The sequence below is a fragment of the Pristiophorus japonicus genome, chromosome 3 (genome assembly GCF_044704955.1).
Source record: "Pristiophorus japonicus isolate sPriJap1 chromosome 3, sPriJap1.hap1, whole genome shotgun sequence".
Classification (NCBI taxonomy): Eukaryota; Metazoa; Chordata; class Chondrichthyes; family Pristiophoridae; genus Pristiophorus; species Pristiophorus japonicus.
In genome coordinates this window covers 96,541,644-96,557,993 of record NC_091979.1, presented here as the reverse complement: position 1 = coordinate 96,557,993, position 16,350 = coordinate 96,541,644, and the positions used below count along the sequence as shown (strand labels likewise).

Here is a 16,350-nt window from a genome sequence, read left to right as displayed (position 1 = left end):
AACCTGGGCACTAAAGAAGAATCTCCATCAAATCCAAATTCCAGCAGTTTTCTGTACTTTTCAGGATATTAAAACTTAATATTTAAACAGTAGGTGAACAATTATTTTATGTTCCTATCTGCTAACTAGTCATTATTGTAAATATTTATTTCATTTCTAACTAGTTACACTTTCCTATTTAGAAATGTACTTTAACCTACTGTTTCTATAAATTTTTATTTGAATTTCTGCAGATTATTTCATACGTATGGAAAGCATTCAGCATGGCACCAATTTTAACCAATAATTCTGAAGCGATTGCAAGTGAAAGGAACGACTATAGAGAGTGAGTACTTTCTGATTTTCTAAAAAGTCAGCATAAAAGTCTAATAAAAAGTTTCCCCTCTGTCTACGATGAGCTAAAAGAGATTGTTAAGTCGTTTTTTCTAACAAAAGCACAGTAATTGTTTTGCGATATGATTTATCATTGAAAATTGCTTGCTGAGGAAACTAAAATGAAAAGCTTTTTCAATTATTCCAGAAATGGCACAGTACAAGTAAAGAACCCTCACTTGGCTTTGATGCTTGAAGATTTTCTGTATCATTTTGATCTGGGAACAAAAACGCACAATCTTCAAGCAATGTTTGGAGACATAAAGGTAGGCAGTTATTTTGAGGAATAGAGCTTACAGCAAAAGCAGTAAAAAATCCTCCTTTACTTTAACAATATTTTTTCTGTTGGAGAAGGAAATGAACGATAATGGTACTGGTTAAAGAAATCCATAGATTAAATTGAACTGCCAAAATTATGTGTATCAGAGGAATACAAATAGGCAGTCCTTCGGAATCGAGGAAGACTTGCTTCCACTCTTAGAATGAGTCCTTAGGTGGCTGAAGAGTCCAATACGAGAGCCACAGTCCCTGTCCCCAAGTGGGACAGACAGTCGTTCAGGGTAAGGGAGGGTGGGACAGGTTTGCCGCACATTTTTTCTGCTGCCTGTGCTTGTTTTCTGCACACTCTCGGCGATGAAACTCGAGGCGCTCAGCATCCTCCCAGATGCACTTTCTCCACTTAGGGCGGTCTTTGGCCAGGGACTTCCAGGTGTCGGTGGGGATGTTGCACTTTATCAGGGAGGCTTTGAGGGTGTCCTTGTAACGCTTCCTCTGTCCACCTTTGGCTCGTTTGCCATGAAGGAGTTCAGAGTAGAGCGCCTGCTTTGGGAGTCTCGGGGCTGGCATGCGGACAATATGGCCTGCCCAGCAGAACTGATCAAGTGTGGTCAGTGCTTCAATGCTGGGGATGTTGGTCAAGGATACTAATGTTGGTGCGTCTGTCCTCCCAAGGGATTTGTAGGAACTTGCGGAGGCATCGTTGGTGGTATTTCTCAAGCGACTTGAGGTGTCTACTGTACATGGTCCATGTCTCTGAGCCATACAGGAGGGCAGATATTACTACAGCATTGTAGACCATGAGCTTGGTGGTAAATTTGAGGGCCTGGTCTTTGAACACTCTTTTCCTCAGGTGGCCAAAGGCTGTGCTGGCGCACTGGAGGTGGTGTTGAATCTCCTCATCAGAGGTTGGGGTGGTCTTGGACCTGGCCTGGAGACGGCGAAGGTTGAACAGCTTCCCACTGGTTCTGTAGTTTAGTTCCACTCCAGCGGGGAGCTTGTTGATTATGAGGTGGATCATGGTGGCGAGGAAGATTGAGAAGAGGGTTGGGGCGATGACGCAGCCCTGTTTGACACCGGTCCGGACGTGGATTGGGTCTGTAATGGATCCGTTGGTAAGAATGTCGTCGTGGAGCAGGCAGAGGATGGTGATGTACTTTTGGGGGCATCCGAAACAGAGGAGGACACTCCATAGACCCTCGCGGTTGACAAAGGCCTTTGTAAGGTCGAAGAAGGCCATGTATAAGGGCTGGTGCTGTTCCCTGCATTTTTCCTGCAGCTGTCGCGCTGCAAAGATCATATCTGTTGTGCCCTGTAGGGGACGGAACCCGCACTGTGACTCTGGAAGGAGCTCCTCGACCACAGGGAGAAGATGGTTGAGGAGGACTCTAGCAACAACTTTCCCAGTGGCTGATAGCAGAGAGATTCCTCTGTAGTTGCCGCAGTTGGACTTGTCCCCTTTTTTAAAGATGGTCACGATCACTGCATCTCTGAGATCTCCCAGCATGCTCTCCTCCCTCCAGATGAGAGAGATGAGGTCACATATCTGCGCCAACACCGCCTCTCTGTCATACTTTAGTACCTTAGCAGGGATTCCATCCGTTCCCATAGCCTTGTTGTTCTTGAGCTGTCTTTTGGCTTTTTCTACCTCGTGCAGTGTTGGGGTTTTACTGAGGTGGTGGCGGGTAGCATGCTGCGGGATGGAGTCGAGAACACTCGCGTCAAAGGCAGAGTCTCGATTGAGGAAATCTTCTAAGTGCTCCTTCCAACGGGCCCTGACTGCCTCGGTGTCCTTGATGAGTGTTTCCCCATTCTTGGCCAGCAGTGGGATGGGGCCTTGAGAGTTTGGACCGTAGGTGGCCTTGACTGTGATGAAGAATCCTCGCACATCATGGCTGTCGGCCAGTTGTTGTATCTCCTGCGCTTTCTCCATCCACCACCTGTTCTTTAGGTCCCGGGTTTTTCATTGGACCTCAGCCCTGAGCCGCCTGTAATGTTGCTTTGCTGCTCCTGAGTTGGGTTGTTGCTTAAGGCTCAGAAATGCTCTGCGCTTGCAATCTATTAGGTCTTGGATCTCCTGATCATTCTCATCAAACCAGTCCTGGTGTTTTCTGGTTGTGTGACCAAGCATCTCTTCACAGGCACTGGTTATGGAGGCCTGGAGGGCAGACCAAGCGCTTTGGCCATTCTGCGTCTCAGGGTCATCAAGGCACGTCAGGTTAGCTGTGAGGGGCTGGCTGTATAGGGCTCTCTTAGCTGGGTCTTTAAGTGCTTTGACATTGACTTTTTTGCGGCACTGCTTCTGCTGTCCCCTCCGCTTTGGGGCTATGTTGATGTTAATTAAATTGAACTGGCAAAATTATGTGTATCAGAGAAATAGCAGATGATAATTGGGAGCCACCATTCAGTCGGCATTGCTAAGAATTTAGAATGCTGCAGTAATTTCCAATTCTGTATTACTCTTGTATCCCAACCATGCTTTCTTGCATTACTCAATCTTTGAAATAGAACTGAAAAAGCATGGATATAAACATAAACTATCAGAACTTCACTTCTTTCATGTACCATTTAGTTAAATTAACAATAATTTAGATTGCTCCATTTAAAAGACGCTTGATAGTCACTTTCTGCAATACAGTCTATTTCTCTTAACTCAAAGTTGCTTAATTCAAATTATCTGATAATTCTATCCTTTAGCATTAAATTTGTACATTGCTGTATTGAAGTTATTAAATAATTTTAAATTTGTAGGCACAATCACTAATTTTGAACTATCAGGAGTAGCCTGTGCTTGCCTTGTTTATATTTCTAAACTATTATCAAAGTGATACCACCCCTCTCCCAAATTTTTCCCTTTGCTCCTCTGTTGGCATACAGTTTCACGGCGGCGGCAGCACTCTGGTACCTCACCTAAATGCCTATCATCACAAAAAAGCCTAGACAGTACTAGTGGACTATTTAATTGCAGATGTTGTTACAGCCAAAGCTAATCTACAGGTGCAGTGTTGCAGCTGGAGTCATTAATGGAAAGGATAGGGAAAATTGGTCTACTCCCCACCCATGGCCATCACAAGGACACTAATGCTAATTATAGACGTTCTACACCATCCTAGTTGAGATTAGACTTCCTTGCCCCTTTCAGCATAATGCTGGGATGGCTGGTCAAATGGTAGCTAAAGTCTTAAAAGACAGCAGCATGTATCACAGCTGCCGTAGTCTGGAAGACAGTGTGCAGGGTGCTAACTATTCTCTCCCCTATTGCCGCCAGAGCTGCAGTCTGTACTTCCATGGAGGTGAAGGCACTAAATGGTCCTGAGATGAAGATCAGATGCAAATTCCAATGAAGCTACCACATGCACCATTGATATCTACAACAAAGACAAAGCGCTGAATTTTCCGTGGTGGAAGTAGACGTGATTGGTGGCAGGCCGGGTGGGATAGTTGTTCATTTTCACAGCGGGTCTGGAGCCCACTGTAATCTCGCTCCCACGTGTCTTTCCCACAGGTGTATCTGTCATTGTGGAGCTAACCCGACCTGCAGCGGTGGGGGACCCAATTGAACTCATTATGAGATACTTTACAGGCATTTACGAGCCTGACATTTTAAATTTCCCTGCATAGCCATGGGATTCACGCAGCTCGGGAACCATGCCTGCCAACCTGAGGTGTGAGTTCCGTGGCCATTGCTCCAGCTGAATACTTGTCAGCATGGGAAATAAACCAAAGTAAAACATGTTGATTACATTAGCTAACAGATTGATGGAGATTCTGTTCTACTTGAAAAGCTACTGGTAAATGTTAAATCAGAAATTCCCGAAGGGATGTAAATGATGAGCGAAATACCGTTTTCATTGGCCAGTCTCGGCTGTTGCCTTCCAACTCAACAGTAATTGCAGTGAATTGATCTGCACTATAAAAAATGACATATACCATTTTAATAAATGTTTGTGTTGTTTCTGGTCTGGTTTTTCTCACAGTATACTGTGATTGTCCAGTTACAGATTAAATCAAGTCATTAAACATAACAATTTCATTCTTTGAGTTCGAGCAGCGTGAGTCCGGGGTGCGTGAGAGGCCTATAAAGGCCCAACGTCGGAGGAGGAGTGGCAGTGCGAGTAGCGTGAGGCCGGGGTGTGTGGTGAGGCCTATAAAGGCCCAATGTCGGAGGAGGAGCAGCAGTTTGAGCAGCGCGAGGCCGGGGTGCGTGGTGAGGCCTATAAAGGCCCAATGTCGGAGGAGGAGCAGCAGTTTGAGCAGCGCGAGGCTGGGGTGCGTGGTGAGGCCTATAAAGGCCCAATGTCGGAGGAGGAGCAGCAGTTTGAGCAGCACAAGGCCGGGGTGTGTGGAGAGGCCTATAAAGGCCCAACGTCGGAGGAGGAGCAGCAGTTTGAGCAGCACAAGGCCGGGGTGTGTGGAGAGGCCTATAAAGGCCCAACGTCGGAGGAGGAGCAGCAGTTTGAGCAGCACAAGGCCGGGGTGTGTGGAGAGGCCTATAAAGGCCCAACGTCGGAGGAGGAGCGGCAGTTTGAGCAGCGCAAGGCCAGGGTGCGTGGAGAGGCCTATAAAGGCCCAACGTCGGAGGAGGAGCGGCAGTTTGAGCAGCGCGAGGCCAGGGTGCGTGGAGAGGCCTATAAAGGCCCAACGTCGGAGGAGGAGCGGCAGTTTGAGCAGCGTGAGGCCGGGGTGTGTGGTGAGGCCTATAAAGGCCCAATGTTGGAGGAGGAGTGGCAGTGCGAGCGGCGTGAGGCCGGGGTGCGTGGTGAGGCCTATAAAGGCCCAATGTTGGAGGAGGAGTGGCAGTGCGAGTGGCGTGAGTCCAGGGTGCGTGGTGAGGCCTATAAAGGCCCAACGTTGCGGGAAGAGTGGCGGTTCGAGTGGCGTGAGGCCAGGGTGCGTGGTGAGGCCTATAAAGGCCCAATGTCGGAGGAGGAGCAGCAGTTCGAGTGGCGTGAGGCCAGGGTGCGTGGTGAGGCCTATAAAGGCCCAATGTCGGAGGAGGAGCAGCACTTCGAGCGGCGTGAGGCCAGGGTGCGTGGTGAGGCCTATAAAGGCCCAGCTTGTACAGCTCCAGCTGGGAGAAAAAGCAAAAAAGAAGTAGAAAGAAATCAAAAGGTGACGTTACAGCCAAAGAGGTAAGTGATTGGCTGGTGATCGGTGGGTAGCTTTTCTTTTTCTTTTTTATATCAGTAAGTAACCTGTTAACAGTGTTGTCGCCAAATTAAGTGTATCTAAAGGTTAAGTCATGGCAGGAGAGCTCGGTCACGTGATATGCTCCTCCTATCCCATGTGGGAACTCAGGGACACTTCCGGTGTCCCTGACGACTACGTGTGCGGGAAGTGTATCCGCCTCCAGCTCCTGACGGACCGCGTTGCGGAATTGGAGCTGAGGGTGGATTCACTCTGGAGCATCCACGATGCTGAGAATGACGTGAGTAGCACGTGTAGCGAGTTGATCTTACCGCAGGTGAAGGATCCACAGCCAGATAGGGAATGGAAGACCAGCAGGAAGAGCAGTGCACGGAAGAGAGTGCAGGGGTCGCCTGCGGTCATCCCCCTGCAAAACAGATACACCGCTTTGAGTACTGTTGAGGGGATGACTCATCAGGGGAGGGCAGCAGCAGCCAAGTTCATGGCACCGTGGCTGGCTCTGTTGCACAGGAGGGCAGGAAAAAGAGTAGGAGAGCGATAGTGATAAGGGATTCAATTGTAAGGGGAATACATATGCGTTTCTGCGGCCGCAACCGAGACTCCAGGATGGTATGTTGCCTCCCTGGTGCAAGGGTCAAGGATGTCTCGGAGCGGATGCAGGACATTCTGAAAAGGGAGGGTGAACAGCCAGTTGTCATGGTGCACATTGGTACCACGATATAGGTAAAAAAAGGAATGAGGTCCTACGAGACGAATTTAGGGAGCTAGGAGCTAAATTAAAAAGTAGGACCTCAAAAGTAGTAATCTCGAGATTGCTACCAGTGCCACGTGATAGTCAGAGTAGGAATCGCAGGATAGCTCAGATGAATACGTGGCTTGAGCAGTGGTGCACCAGGGAGGGATTCAAATTCCTGGGGCATTGGAACCGGTTCTGGGGGAGGTGGGACCAGTACAAACCGGATGGTCTGTACCTAGGCAGGACCAGAACCAATATCCTCGGGGGAGTGTTTGCTAGTGTTGTTGGGGAGGAGTTAAACTAATATGGCAGGGGGATGGGAACCAATGCAGGGAGACAGAGGGAAACAAAATGGAGACAGATTTAAAAGACAGAAAGGAGATGAATAAAAGTGGAGGGCAGAGAAACTCAAGGCAATAAACAAAAAGGGCCACTGTACAGCAAAATTCTAAAGAATCAAAGTATAATAAAAAGGCAAGCCTGAAAGCTCTGTGCCTCAATGCGAGGAGTATTCGGAACCCAGGAGAGGGCTCTGAGCTCGTTAGAGTGGGTGAGAGCTGAGATGAACAGGACCCCAAGAAAGAATGCAAAAGGCAGGAGGCAACAGAGCAGAGTAGCACTGGGTAAGTGTAAACCACAAGGTGATAGGAAGGGACAATATGTACGAATATAAAGGGGTGCAGGAGGGGTCAAAACTAAAAATCGTGGTTTAAAAACTAGTACTAAAACACTCTACCTAAACGCACGCAACATTCGAAAAAAAGTAAATGAGTTGACGGCACAAATCATTACAAATGGGTATGATTTGGTGGCCATTACAGAAACGTGGTTGCAGGGTGGCCAAGACTGGGAATTAAACATACAGGGGTATCTGACAATTCGGAAAGATAAGCAAGAAGGGAAAGAAGGTGGGGTAGCTCTGTTAATCAAGGATGATATCAGGGCAGTTGTGAGAGACGATATTGGCTCTAATGAACAAAATGTTGAATCATTGTGGGTGGAGATTAGAGATAGTAAGGGGAAAAAGTCACTGGTGGGCGTAGTTTATAGGCCCCCAAATAATAACTTCACGGTGGAGCGGACAATAATCAAGGGAATAACGGAGGCATGTGAAAAAGGAACGGCAGTAATCATGGGGGATTTTAATCTACATATCGATTGGTCAAATCAAATCGCACGGGGTAGCCTTGAGGAGGAATTCATAGAATGCATAGAGGATTGCTTCTTAGAACAGTATGTTACAGATCCTACAAGGGAGCAAGCTATCTTAGATCTGGTTCTGTGTAATGAAATAGGAATAATAAACGATCTCCGAGTAAAAGATCCTCTCAGAATGAGTGATCACAGTATGGTTGAATTTGTAATACAGATTGAGGGTGAGGAAGTAGTGTCTCAAACGAGCTTTCTATGCTTAAACAAAGGGGATTACAGTGGGATGAGGGCAGAGTTGGCTAAAGTAGACTGGGAACACAGACTAAACGGTGGCACAATTGAGGAACAGTGGAGGACTTTTAAGGAGTTCTTTCATAGTGCTCAACAAAAATATATTCCAGTGAAAAAAAGGACGGTAAGAGTAGGGATAACCAGCCGTGGATAACCAAGGAAATAAAGGCGAGTATCAAATCAAAAACCAATGCGTATAAGGTGGCCAAGGTTAGTGGGAAACTAGAAGATTGGGAAAAACGGCAGGAAAGAATGACTAATAAAGCAATAAAGAAAGGAAAGATAGATTACAAAAGTAAACTTGCACAAAACATAAAAACAGATAATAAAAGCTTTTACCGATATATAAAACGGAAAAGAGTGACTAAAGTAAATGTTGGTCCCTTAGAAGATGAGAAGGGGGATTTAATAATGGGAAATGTGGAAATGGCTGAGAACTTAAACAATTATTTTGCTTCGGTCTTCACAGTGGAAGACACAAAAACCATGCCAAAAATTGCTAGTCACGGGAATGTGGGAAGGGAGGACCTTGAGATAATCACTGTCACAAGGGGGGTAGTGCTGGATAGGCTAATGGGATTCAAGGTAGACAAATCCCCTGGTCCTGATGAAATGCATCCCAGGGTATTAAAAGAGATGGCGGAAGTTATAGCAGATGCATTCGTTATAATCTACCAAAATTTTCTGGACTCTGGGGAGGTACCAGCGGATTGGAAAGCAGCTATTGTAATGCCTCTGTTTAAAAAAGGGGGCAGACAAAAGGCAGGTAACTATAGGCCGGTTAGTTTAACATCTGTAGTGGGGAAAATGCTTGAAGCTATCATTAAGGAAGAAATAGCGGGACATCTAGATAGGAATAGTGCAATCAAGCAGACGCAACATGGATTCATGAAGGGGAAATCATGTTTAACTAATTTACTGGAATTCTTTGAGGATATAACGAGCATGGTGGATAGAGGTGTACCGATGGATGTGGTGTATTTAGATTTCCAAAAGGCATTCGATAAGGTGCCACACAAAAGGTTACTGCAGAAGATAAAGGTACGCAGAGTCAGAGGAAATGTATTAGCATGGATAGAGAATTGGCTGGCTAACAGAAAGCAGAGAGTCGGGATAAATGGGTCCGTTTTGGGTTGGAAATCGGTGGTTAGTGGTGTGCCACAGGGATCGGTGCTGGGACCACAACTGTTTACAATATACATAGATGACCTGGAAGAGGGGACAGAGTGTAGTGTAACAAAATTTGCAGATGACACAAAGATTAGTGGGAAAGCGGGTTGTGTAGAAGACACAGAGAGGCTGCAAAGAGATTTAGATAGGTTAAGCGAATGGGCTAAGGTTTGGCAGATGGAATACAAGGTCGGAAAATGTGAGGTCATCCACGTTGGGAAAAAAAACAGTAAAAGGGAATATTATTTGAATGGGGAGAAATTACAACATGCTGCGGTGCAGAAGGACCTGGGGATCCTTGTGCATGAATCCCAAAAAGTTAGTTTGCAGGTGCAGCAGGTAATCAGGAAGGCGAATGTAATGTTGGCCTTCATTGCGATAGGGATGGAATCCAAAAGCAGGGAGGTCCTGTTGCAACTGTACAGGGTATTGGTGAGGCCGTACCTGGAGTACTGCGTGCAGTTTTGGTCACCTTACTTAAGGAAGGATATACTAGCTTTGGAGGGGGTACAGAGACGATTCACTAGGCTGATTCTGGAGATGAGGGGGTTACCTTATGGTGATCGATTGAGTAGACTGGGTCTTTACTCATTGGAGTTCAGAAGGATGAGGGGTGATCTTATAGAAACATTTAAAATAATGAAAGGGATAGACAAGATAGAGGCAGAGAGGTTGTTTCCACTTGTCGGGGAGACTAGAACTCGGGGGCACAGCCTCAAAATACGGGGGAGCCAATTTAAAACCAAGTTGAGAAGGAATTTATTCTCCCAGAGGGTTGTGAATCTGTGGAATTCTCTGCCCAAGGAAGCAGTTGAGGCTAGCTCATTGAATGTATTCAAATCACAGATCGATAGATTTTTAACCAATAAGGGAATTAAGGGTTATGGGGAGCGGGCGGGTAAGTGGAGCTGAGTCCACGGCCAGATCAGCCATGATCTTGTTGAATGGCGGAGCAGGCTCGAGGAGCTAGATGGCCTACTTCTGGTCCTAATTCTTATGTTCTTATGTTCTTATTACTTGCTTTCAGTCCCTGAATATGACTAATTTAATATTTCAGCCTGAGAACTTAGGGTGAATTTCTGTGGAGGATCTCTCACGTGTACATTGTTAACTCCAACGGAAGAGCTGCAGAAATCCCAGAAAAACATTGTAAGCATCACTTACAGTTTGTCAGGGATTCCACAGCTCTTCCGCTGAACTTGCATAAGATTGTAAATCCATCCCTTTCCAATTACGTTTAAAATCTGCTTAATTTTATTCCCAAACACACACATATTTTATTTGTGCCAGTTACCGATACAAAAGTCTTATAAATTTGTGACTAAAGCACCAATAACTTCCCAATTAATGTACTTTTTAAATTATGTTCTTTGTCATATTTGCAGATGAAGCCATATTACTTAATAATATTATTTAAATATTTCTTTAACACTCATATGTAACTTTTATTGTATTATTATACAGTAAAGATTCAACACCCACTATGTTGGATGAAACTTAAAATTTAATGTGGCCAGGGTCCCTTTAAGGATCTTGGCTTAAAACGCGTCATGAAAGACGTCACCAGACCCGCTCCATCTCATTGGGCAAGATAACGCGCTGAGCGGGCTTAAAAGGACCCATTAAGATAAGTTCATTTTCTACAGTGGGATGGAGCCAGCACCGGGGTCGGGACATAGAAACATAGAAAATAGGTGCAGGAGTAGGCCATTCGGCCCTTCGAGCCTGCACCACCATTCAATAAGATCATGGCTGATCATTCACTTCAGTACCCCTTTCCTGCTTTATCTCCATACGCCTTGATCCCTTTAGCCATAAGGACCATATCTAACTCCCTCTTGAATATAGAAACATAGACATCGGCCGCACCAGACCCACCTGGGTATGGGAAATTCAGGCCAAAGATTCTCTGATGTTGCCACCAATGAGAGCTGTAGACTCAAGAGTCACACCAGTTAATTGCCACATGGACTTTGGAGCCTTGTCATAGGCTTGATGTTCCTTTAAAATCCTACTTTTCAGGTGAGTACCCATGAGTTCTATGTCCCACGACTTTGAGCCATGGGTAGCCTTCTCATCAGCCTCTGTTGATAAGGTGGTACATTCTAACCCACTTCCAACTCCCTCAGGTGCTGTGAATCGCCCACTGCCACATCCTCACTAACACCATCCAAATCCCCCAGTTGAAAGTACCTGAACTGGTGTGTGGGAGTGAAGGGGCGATGCAGCAATGAGTTTGAGAGCATTGTTGCAGAGAAACACAGGGCAGGAGGTCACTGCAGGAACTCATGGGTGGGCTTAAGTTTAACTTCTATGTATGTGGAATGTTGTGAACGGCTAATCATAACACACGAGGGGAGATTTTCCTAGATCTGCATTTTTTACTTGATCTTTCTGGCAGCCAATCTTAACAAATCTGCCAAGTTTATATTGGGGTTGTCAACCGATGTATGAGTCAACGTGTTGGGAACTGGTTGATCAAGCACCCCTCTAAAGTCAGTATAAAGAGCAAATACTTTGGAGAGCGGGGTCGAAATTCTGTTTGCAACGGCACCCGTTAAGCTGGAGAGGGGCGGCCAACAGTTGGCTAAGGACTTACCGTCGGCGGGGAGTGGGTTCCTCGGCTCACGAGAAATTTAGTTGGACAGTGGGGGCGGCGCCAGGAGGTACTGCTGCGTGCTCTACCAACACCCATGTGGTGACATCATCGAGCATGCAACGCTGCCTTGGCGCCGCAGCTGTGAAATTAGGTAGGTACGGTGTCTTACCGGCAGGCGTTTGTACAGCCTGGAAAAGCTGTTGGTATATCGGGGATCTCGGGGTTGTATCTTCCAGAGATCAAGATAAGTTGTTAACTTTAATTTTTTTCAGCATTTGTGTATTAATGGCACCAGGGGGGAAGTGTGGGTGTGGGTCAGAGAAGTTTTTGGGAACTATTTTTTCAGTTTTTTCAACTTGTATGCCGGCAGCCTACCGTCTGGAAATTCAGTAGGCCTCCTGAGCTACCACTCCATTGGTGCCCGAGGGTGAATGTGCAATGCCATTTTTAGTGCTGCTCTCTCATCTTTGGGCGGTAGAACTAAATTTGGCAGTTTGAAGTTGTGATTACTGCCTGGCGGTAAAATCACCATTCAGGCAGTGCCACTGACTTTAGGAAATTATAAGTGGAGTTAAAGACTTAATTTAAAATCTGAAATTTTGCTCTGTATTTTTCAGTTTGTTTGTGTGGGAGGCAGTGCAAACCGGATGAAAGCTTTTGCACAGCTCATGCAGATGGAACTTGGATTAAATGGAGATGGCAGTGACATTTCGGATATTTGTGCAGGAACTGACAGATACAACATGTACAAAACTGGCCCTGTTTTGTCCATAAGTGTAAGTATACAGGGTATTACAGAATAGATTGTGCGGGTGAATTTCCTTGCCATTTCCACCAACTTCCACGTTAAAGCAGCTTTTCCCGAGTTTCCTCATGTGTCTGCAGCTCCCCACAATCTGGTCACCAAATTACCACTAGCCTCATTTGAATAGGTCAAAGTAAGAGCCAGTGATGAAGCTGGACACTGCTGCACCCAGGATAAGTTGGACACATTCCAGTGAGGTGCAGCAGTTACCATTACCTGTTCAAGACAGATGTGAGGAGTTCTTGAAACATAAAAGGCTGGAGATCTTTCAATTCACATTTCTGCAGGTAGGAAATTATTTTGAAAAGTTTTTTTTAAAACATTCTGTCTACAGATACCAGCACTTGCTTCAGACTCATCTTTAGACTCTCAGGGTCAGGCCACTAGCAGCTTTTCCAACTCCCATTAATACAGTTCGGGCATCACAGGAGCAAGTATGGCATTCCCTCCGGGCACCTATTTTTTATGCTTTTTTGAGATGGCAGTATCATGCAGTTGCGACTCCTGATAGCATGGTCCCAATCATTATCTACATCACCATCATTATCTTTCTCCTTCTGTGCTGCCCTTTGCTCCGGTGGATCTACAGGAAAGGGGAGAAAAAGCCAAGATTGGGTGAGCATCACCACTTTGGGGTTTAGGAGACAGAGAAGGGGATGGAAGGCAATGGCTGCGTGGTGTTTCAAAGAGATGCTAGGGCGACAGTGTAAGTGCTCAGTCAGTAACCTAGGATGCGGGGTTTAAAGGTGCAGTTATCGCATCCAGTGAACAGCCGTTGATGGGCATTGTGCCAATTTGTCTTACAAGAAGATTGAGTGAATTCTCAATAAAGCTAGCAGTTGAAGACTGTGCACCAAGTGGTGTGGGAAAAGTGAAGAGATGTGGGAGTATGAGGCTGTTAAAGTGGAGAGAGGCGTTTTAGGGTTGTATTGTAAGTAATTGCTGTGAGGGGACTGGATAATGATGTAAGATGATGAGTGAGAGCTGTCCTTAACAATGTCTAACAAGGCAAGGGAATACACATTAAATGGTATGACACTGAAAAGTGTGAGGAACAAAGGGACCTTGGAGTGCATGTCTGTATTCACTAGAGTTTAGAAGAATGAGAGGGGATCTCATTGAAACGTATAAAATTCTGACTGGGTTGGATAGACTGCATGTGGGGGAGGATGTTTCACCTGGCTGAAAAGTCTAGTGTCATGTATCCTACATGGCTACTGTTGGTACTGTCACAAGGTGTGCCACCAGAGGGCACAGCAGTGGGAGACTTGTAGGTTACCTGTACGGGTGTGCCTGGCCTAGTATAAAAGGCAGGCCACCAGGTGTGATCCTCACTCTGGAGTTAGCAAATAAAGGACTAAGGTCACTACAGTTCAAGTACAACACATTGCCTTGTGGAGTCATTATTAGAGCATCTAAGGACACAACATCTAGAACAAGGAGTCACAGTCTCAGGATACGGGGTAGGAAATTTAGGACCGAGATGAGGAGAAATCTTTTCACTCAGAGGGTGGTGAATCTGTGGAATTCTCTACCACAGAAGGTTGTGGAGGCCAAGTCACTGAATATATTTAAGAGGGAGATAGATAGATTTCTAGAAACAAAAGGCATCAAGGTGTATGGGGAAAAAGCGGGAATATGGTATTAAGATAGAGGATCAGCCATGATCATATTAAATGGCGGTGTAGACTCGAAGGGTCAAATGGCCTACTATTGCTCCTGTTTTCTATGTTTCTATGTCCACAGAGCCTTGAAAGTGGCAGGCCAGGTGGATAAGGTGGTTCAGAAGGCATAGGGAATACTTGCCTTTATTAGCCGAGGCAAGGAATACAAGAGCAAGGAGGTTATGCTTGGAACTGTATAAAACACTGGTTCGGCCACAGCTGGAGTACTGTGTGCAGTTCTGGTCACATTACAGGAAAGATGTGATTGCACTGGAAAGGATGCAGAGCAGATTTACAAGAATGTTGTCCAGACTGGAGAATTTTGGCTATGAGGACAGATTGGAGATGCTGAGTTTGTTTTCTTGGGAACAGAGGAGGCTGAGGGGAGATCTGATTGAGGTGCATAAAATTATGAGGGGCCTGGATAGAGTGGATAGGAAGGACCTGTTTCCCTTGGTGGAGAGATCAACAACCACGGGGCATAGGTTAAATTAATTGGGGGGAGGTATAGAGATATGAGGGGAGGTTTCTTTACCCAGAGGGTGGTGGGGGTCTGGAACTCAGTGCCTGAAAGGATGGTAGAGCCCTTAAAGGGCTAGGACCTAGAGCTGGAAAGTCGGATTAGGCTGGAAAGCTCTTGGTTGCCACGATGCGCCGAAATGGTCTCCTTCTGAGCTGTAAATTTCTATGATTCTATGATTCTTAACCAGAGTGCAGTGTGAGGGTTAGTTGTGGAAGACTACAACTTGCAGTTATAAAGGGCCCAAGTTTCCACACGATAAAAAACTGGGCGCCGTTTTTCGCGCCTAGAATGGCGCCAGAAAAAAAAATCGCGATTCTGGAGCGTTCTGCAGCTCCTTGTCTGTTTGGCACGGCGCCCAGGGGAGCGGAGCCTACACTCGCGCCGATTTTGTAAGTGGGAAGGGGCGGGTACTATTTAAATTAGTTTTTTTCCTGCCGGCAACGCTGCGCGTGCGCGTTGGAGCGTTCGTGTACGCGCAGTGTGAAAAAAACATTGGCACTCGGCCATTTTTGTAGTTCTTTGTAGATGTTTGAAAATGTTTTAATAAAAGCACATTGCCATCAGCACATCAGCACTGAGGCTTCTTGCAGCAGTGAGAAGAGTGCAGGAAGCCTCAGAAAGTTGAGGCAGCCGTTTCCCGACGACCTCCCCCTTTTGCCGTCGGGAAATAGCTCCTCAATTTCTGAGGCTTCCCGCAGCCTTCTGTCCTTCCCTCCCTCCCTCCCGCCGTCTGGAATGGCTTCCTCCCCTCCCCCCCCCCCCCCCCCCCCCGCTGCGTTCGGTCGGTCGGGCCCCCCCTCCCCCCCCTCCCCCCGCTCGGAACGGCTTCCTACCCCCCCCTCCCCCCGCTGCGTTCGGTCGGTCGGGCCCGCACTCCCCCCCCCTCCCCCCGCTCGGAACGGCTTCCTACCCCCCCCTCCCCCCGCTGCGTTCGGTCGGTCGGGCCCGCACTCCCCCCGCTCGGAACGGCTTCCTCCCCTCCCCCCCCCCCCCCCCCCCGCTGCGTTCGGTCGGTCGGGCCCGCACTCCCCCCGCTCGGAACGGCTTCCTACCCCCCCCTCCCCCCGCTGCGTTCGGTCGGTCGGGCCCGCACTCCCCCCGCTCGGAACGGCTTCCTACCCCCCCCTCCCCCCGCTGCGTTCGGTCGGTCGGGCCCGCACTCCCCCCGCTCGGAACGGCTTCCTACCCCCCCCTCCCCCCCCCCCCCCCGCTGCGTTCGGTCGGTCGGTTGGGTCCCTCCCGCCCGCCCGCTCGCTCGCCCGCCATCTGGAACGGCTTCTCCTCCCCCCCCCTGCGTTCGGTTGCTCGCCGTCTGGAACGGCTTCCTCACCCCCCCCACCCCCGCGTTCGGTCGGGTCGGTTCCCTCCTTCCCGCCCGCCTGCCTTCGGGAACGGCTGCCTCGTTTTGTGAGGCTTGCTGCAGCATTCTCCCTGGCTGAAGCACTTTCACACAGGTAGGAAGATGGTTTATTTAATCTTTTCTTTGCTTATAAATGTTTATTCAGGTTGGATTTATTTGTATAATATTTGTAGAAGTATAAATAAGGATTTATTGTAGAATTTAATGACTTCCCTCCCCCCCACCTCGTTCTGGACGCCTAATTTGTAACCTGC

General features: G+C 47.3%; 1 protein-coding gene across 1 annotated transcript in view; it reads left to right on the top strand.

Moving 5' to 3' along the window:
* The first annotated feature begins 263 nt into the window (after nt 1-263).
* The window catches only part of LOC139259807 (uridine phosphorylase 2-like), a 55,191-nt gene continuing 39,104 nt past the window's right edge, over nt 264-16,350 (top strand). The window contains exons 1-3 of the mRNA XM_070875604.1: nt 264-325; nt 521-638; nt 12,362-12,520. Coding sequence (XP_070731705.1) covers nt 264-325; nt 521-638; nt 12,362-12,520 — 339 coding nt within the window. The remainder of the gene's footprint in view (nt 326-520; nt 639-12,361; nt 12,521-16,350) is intronic.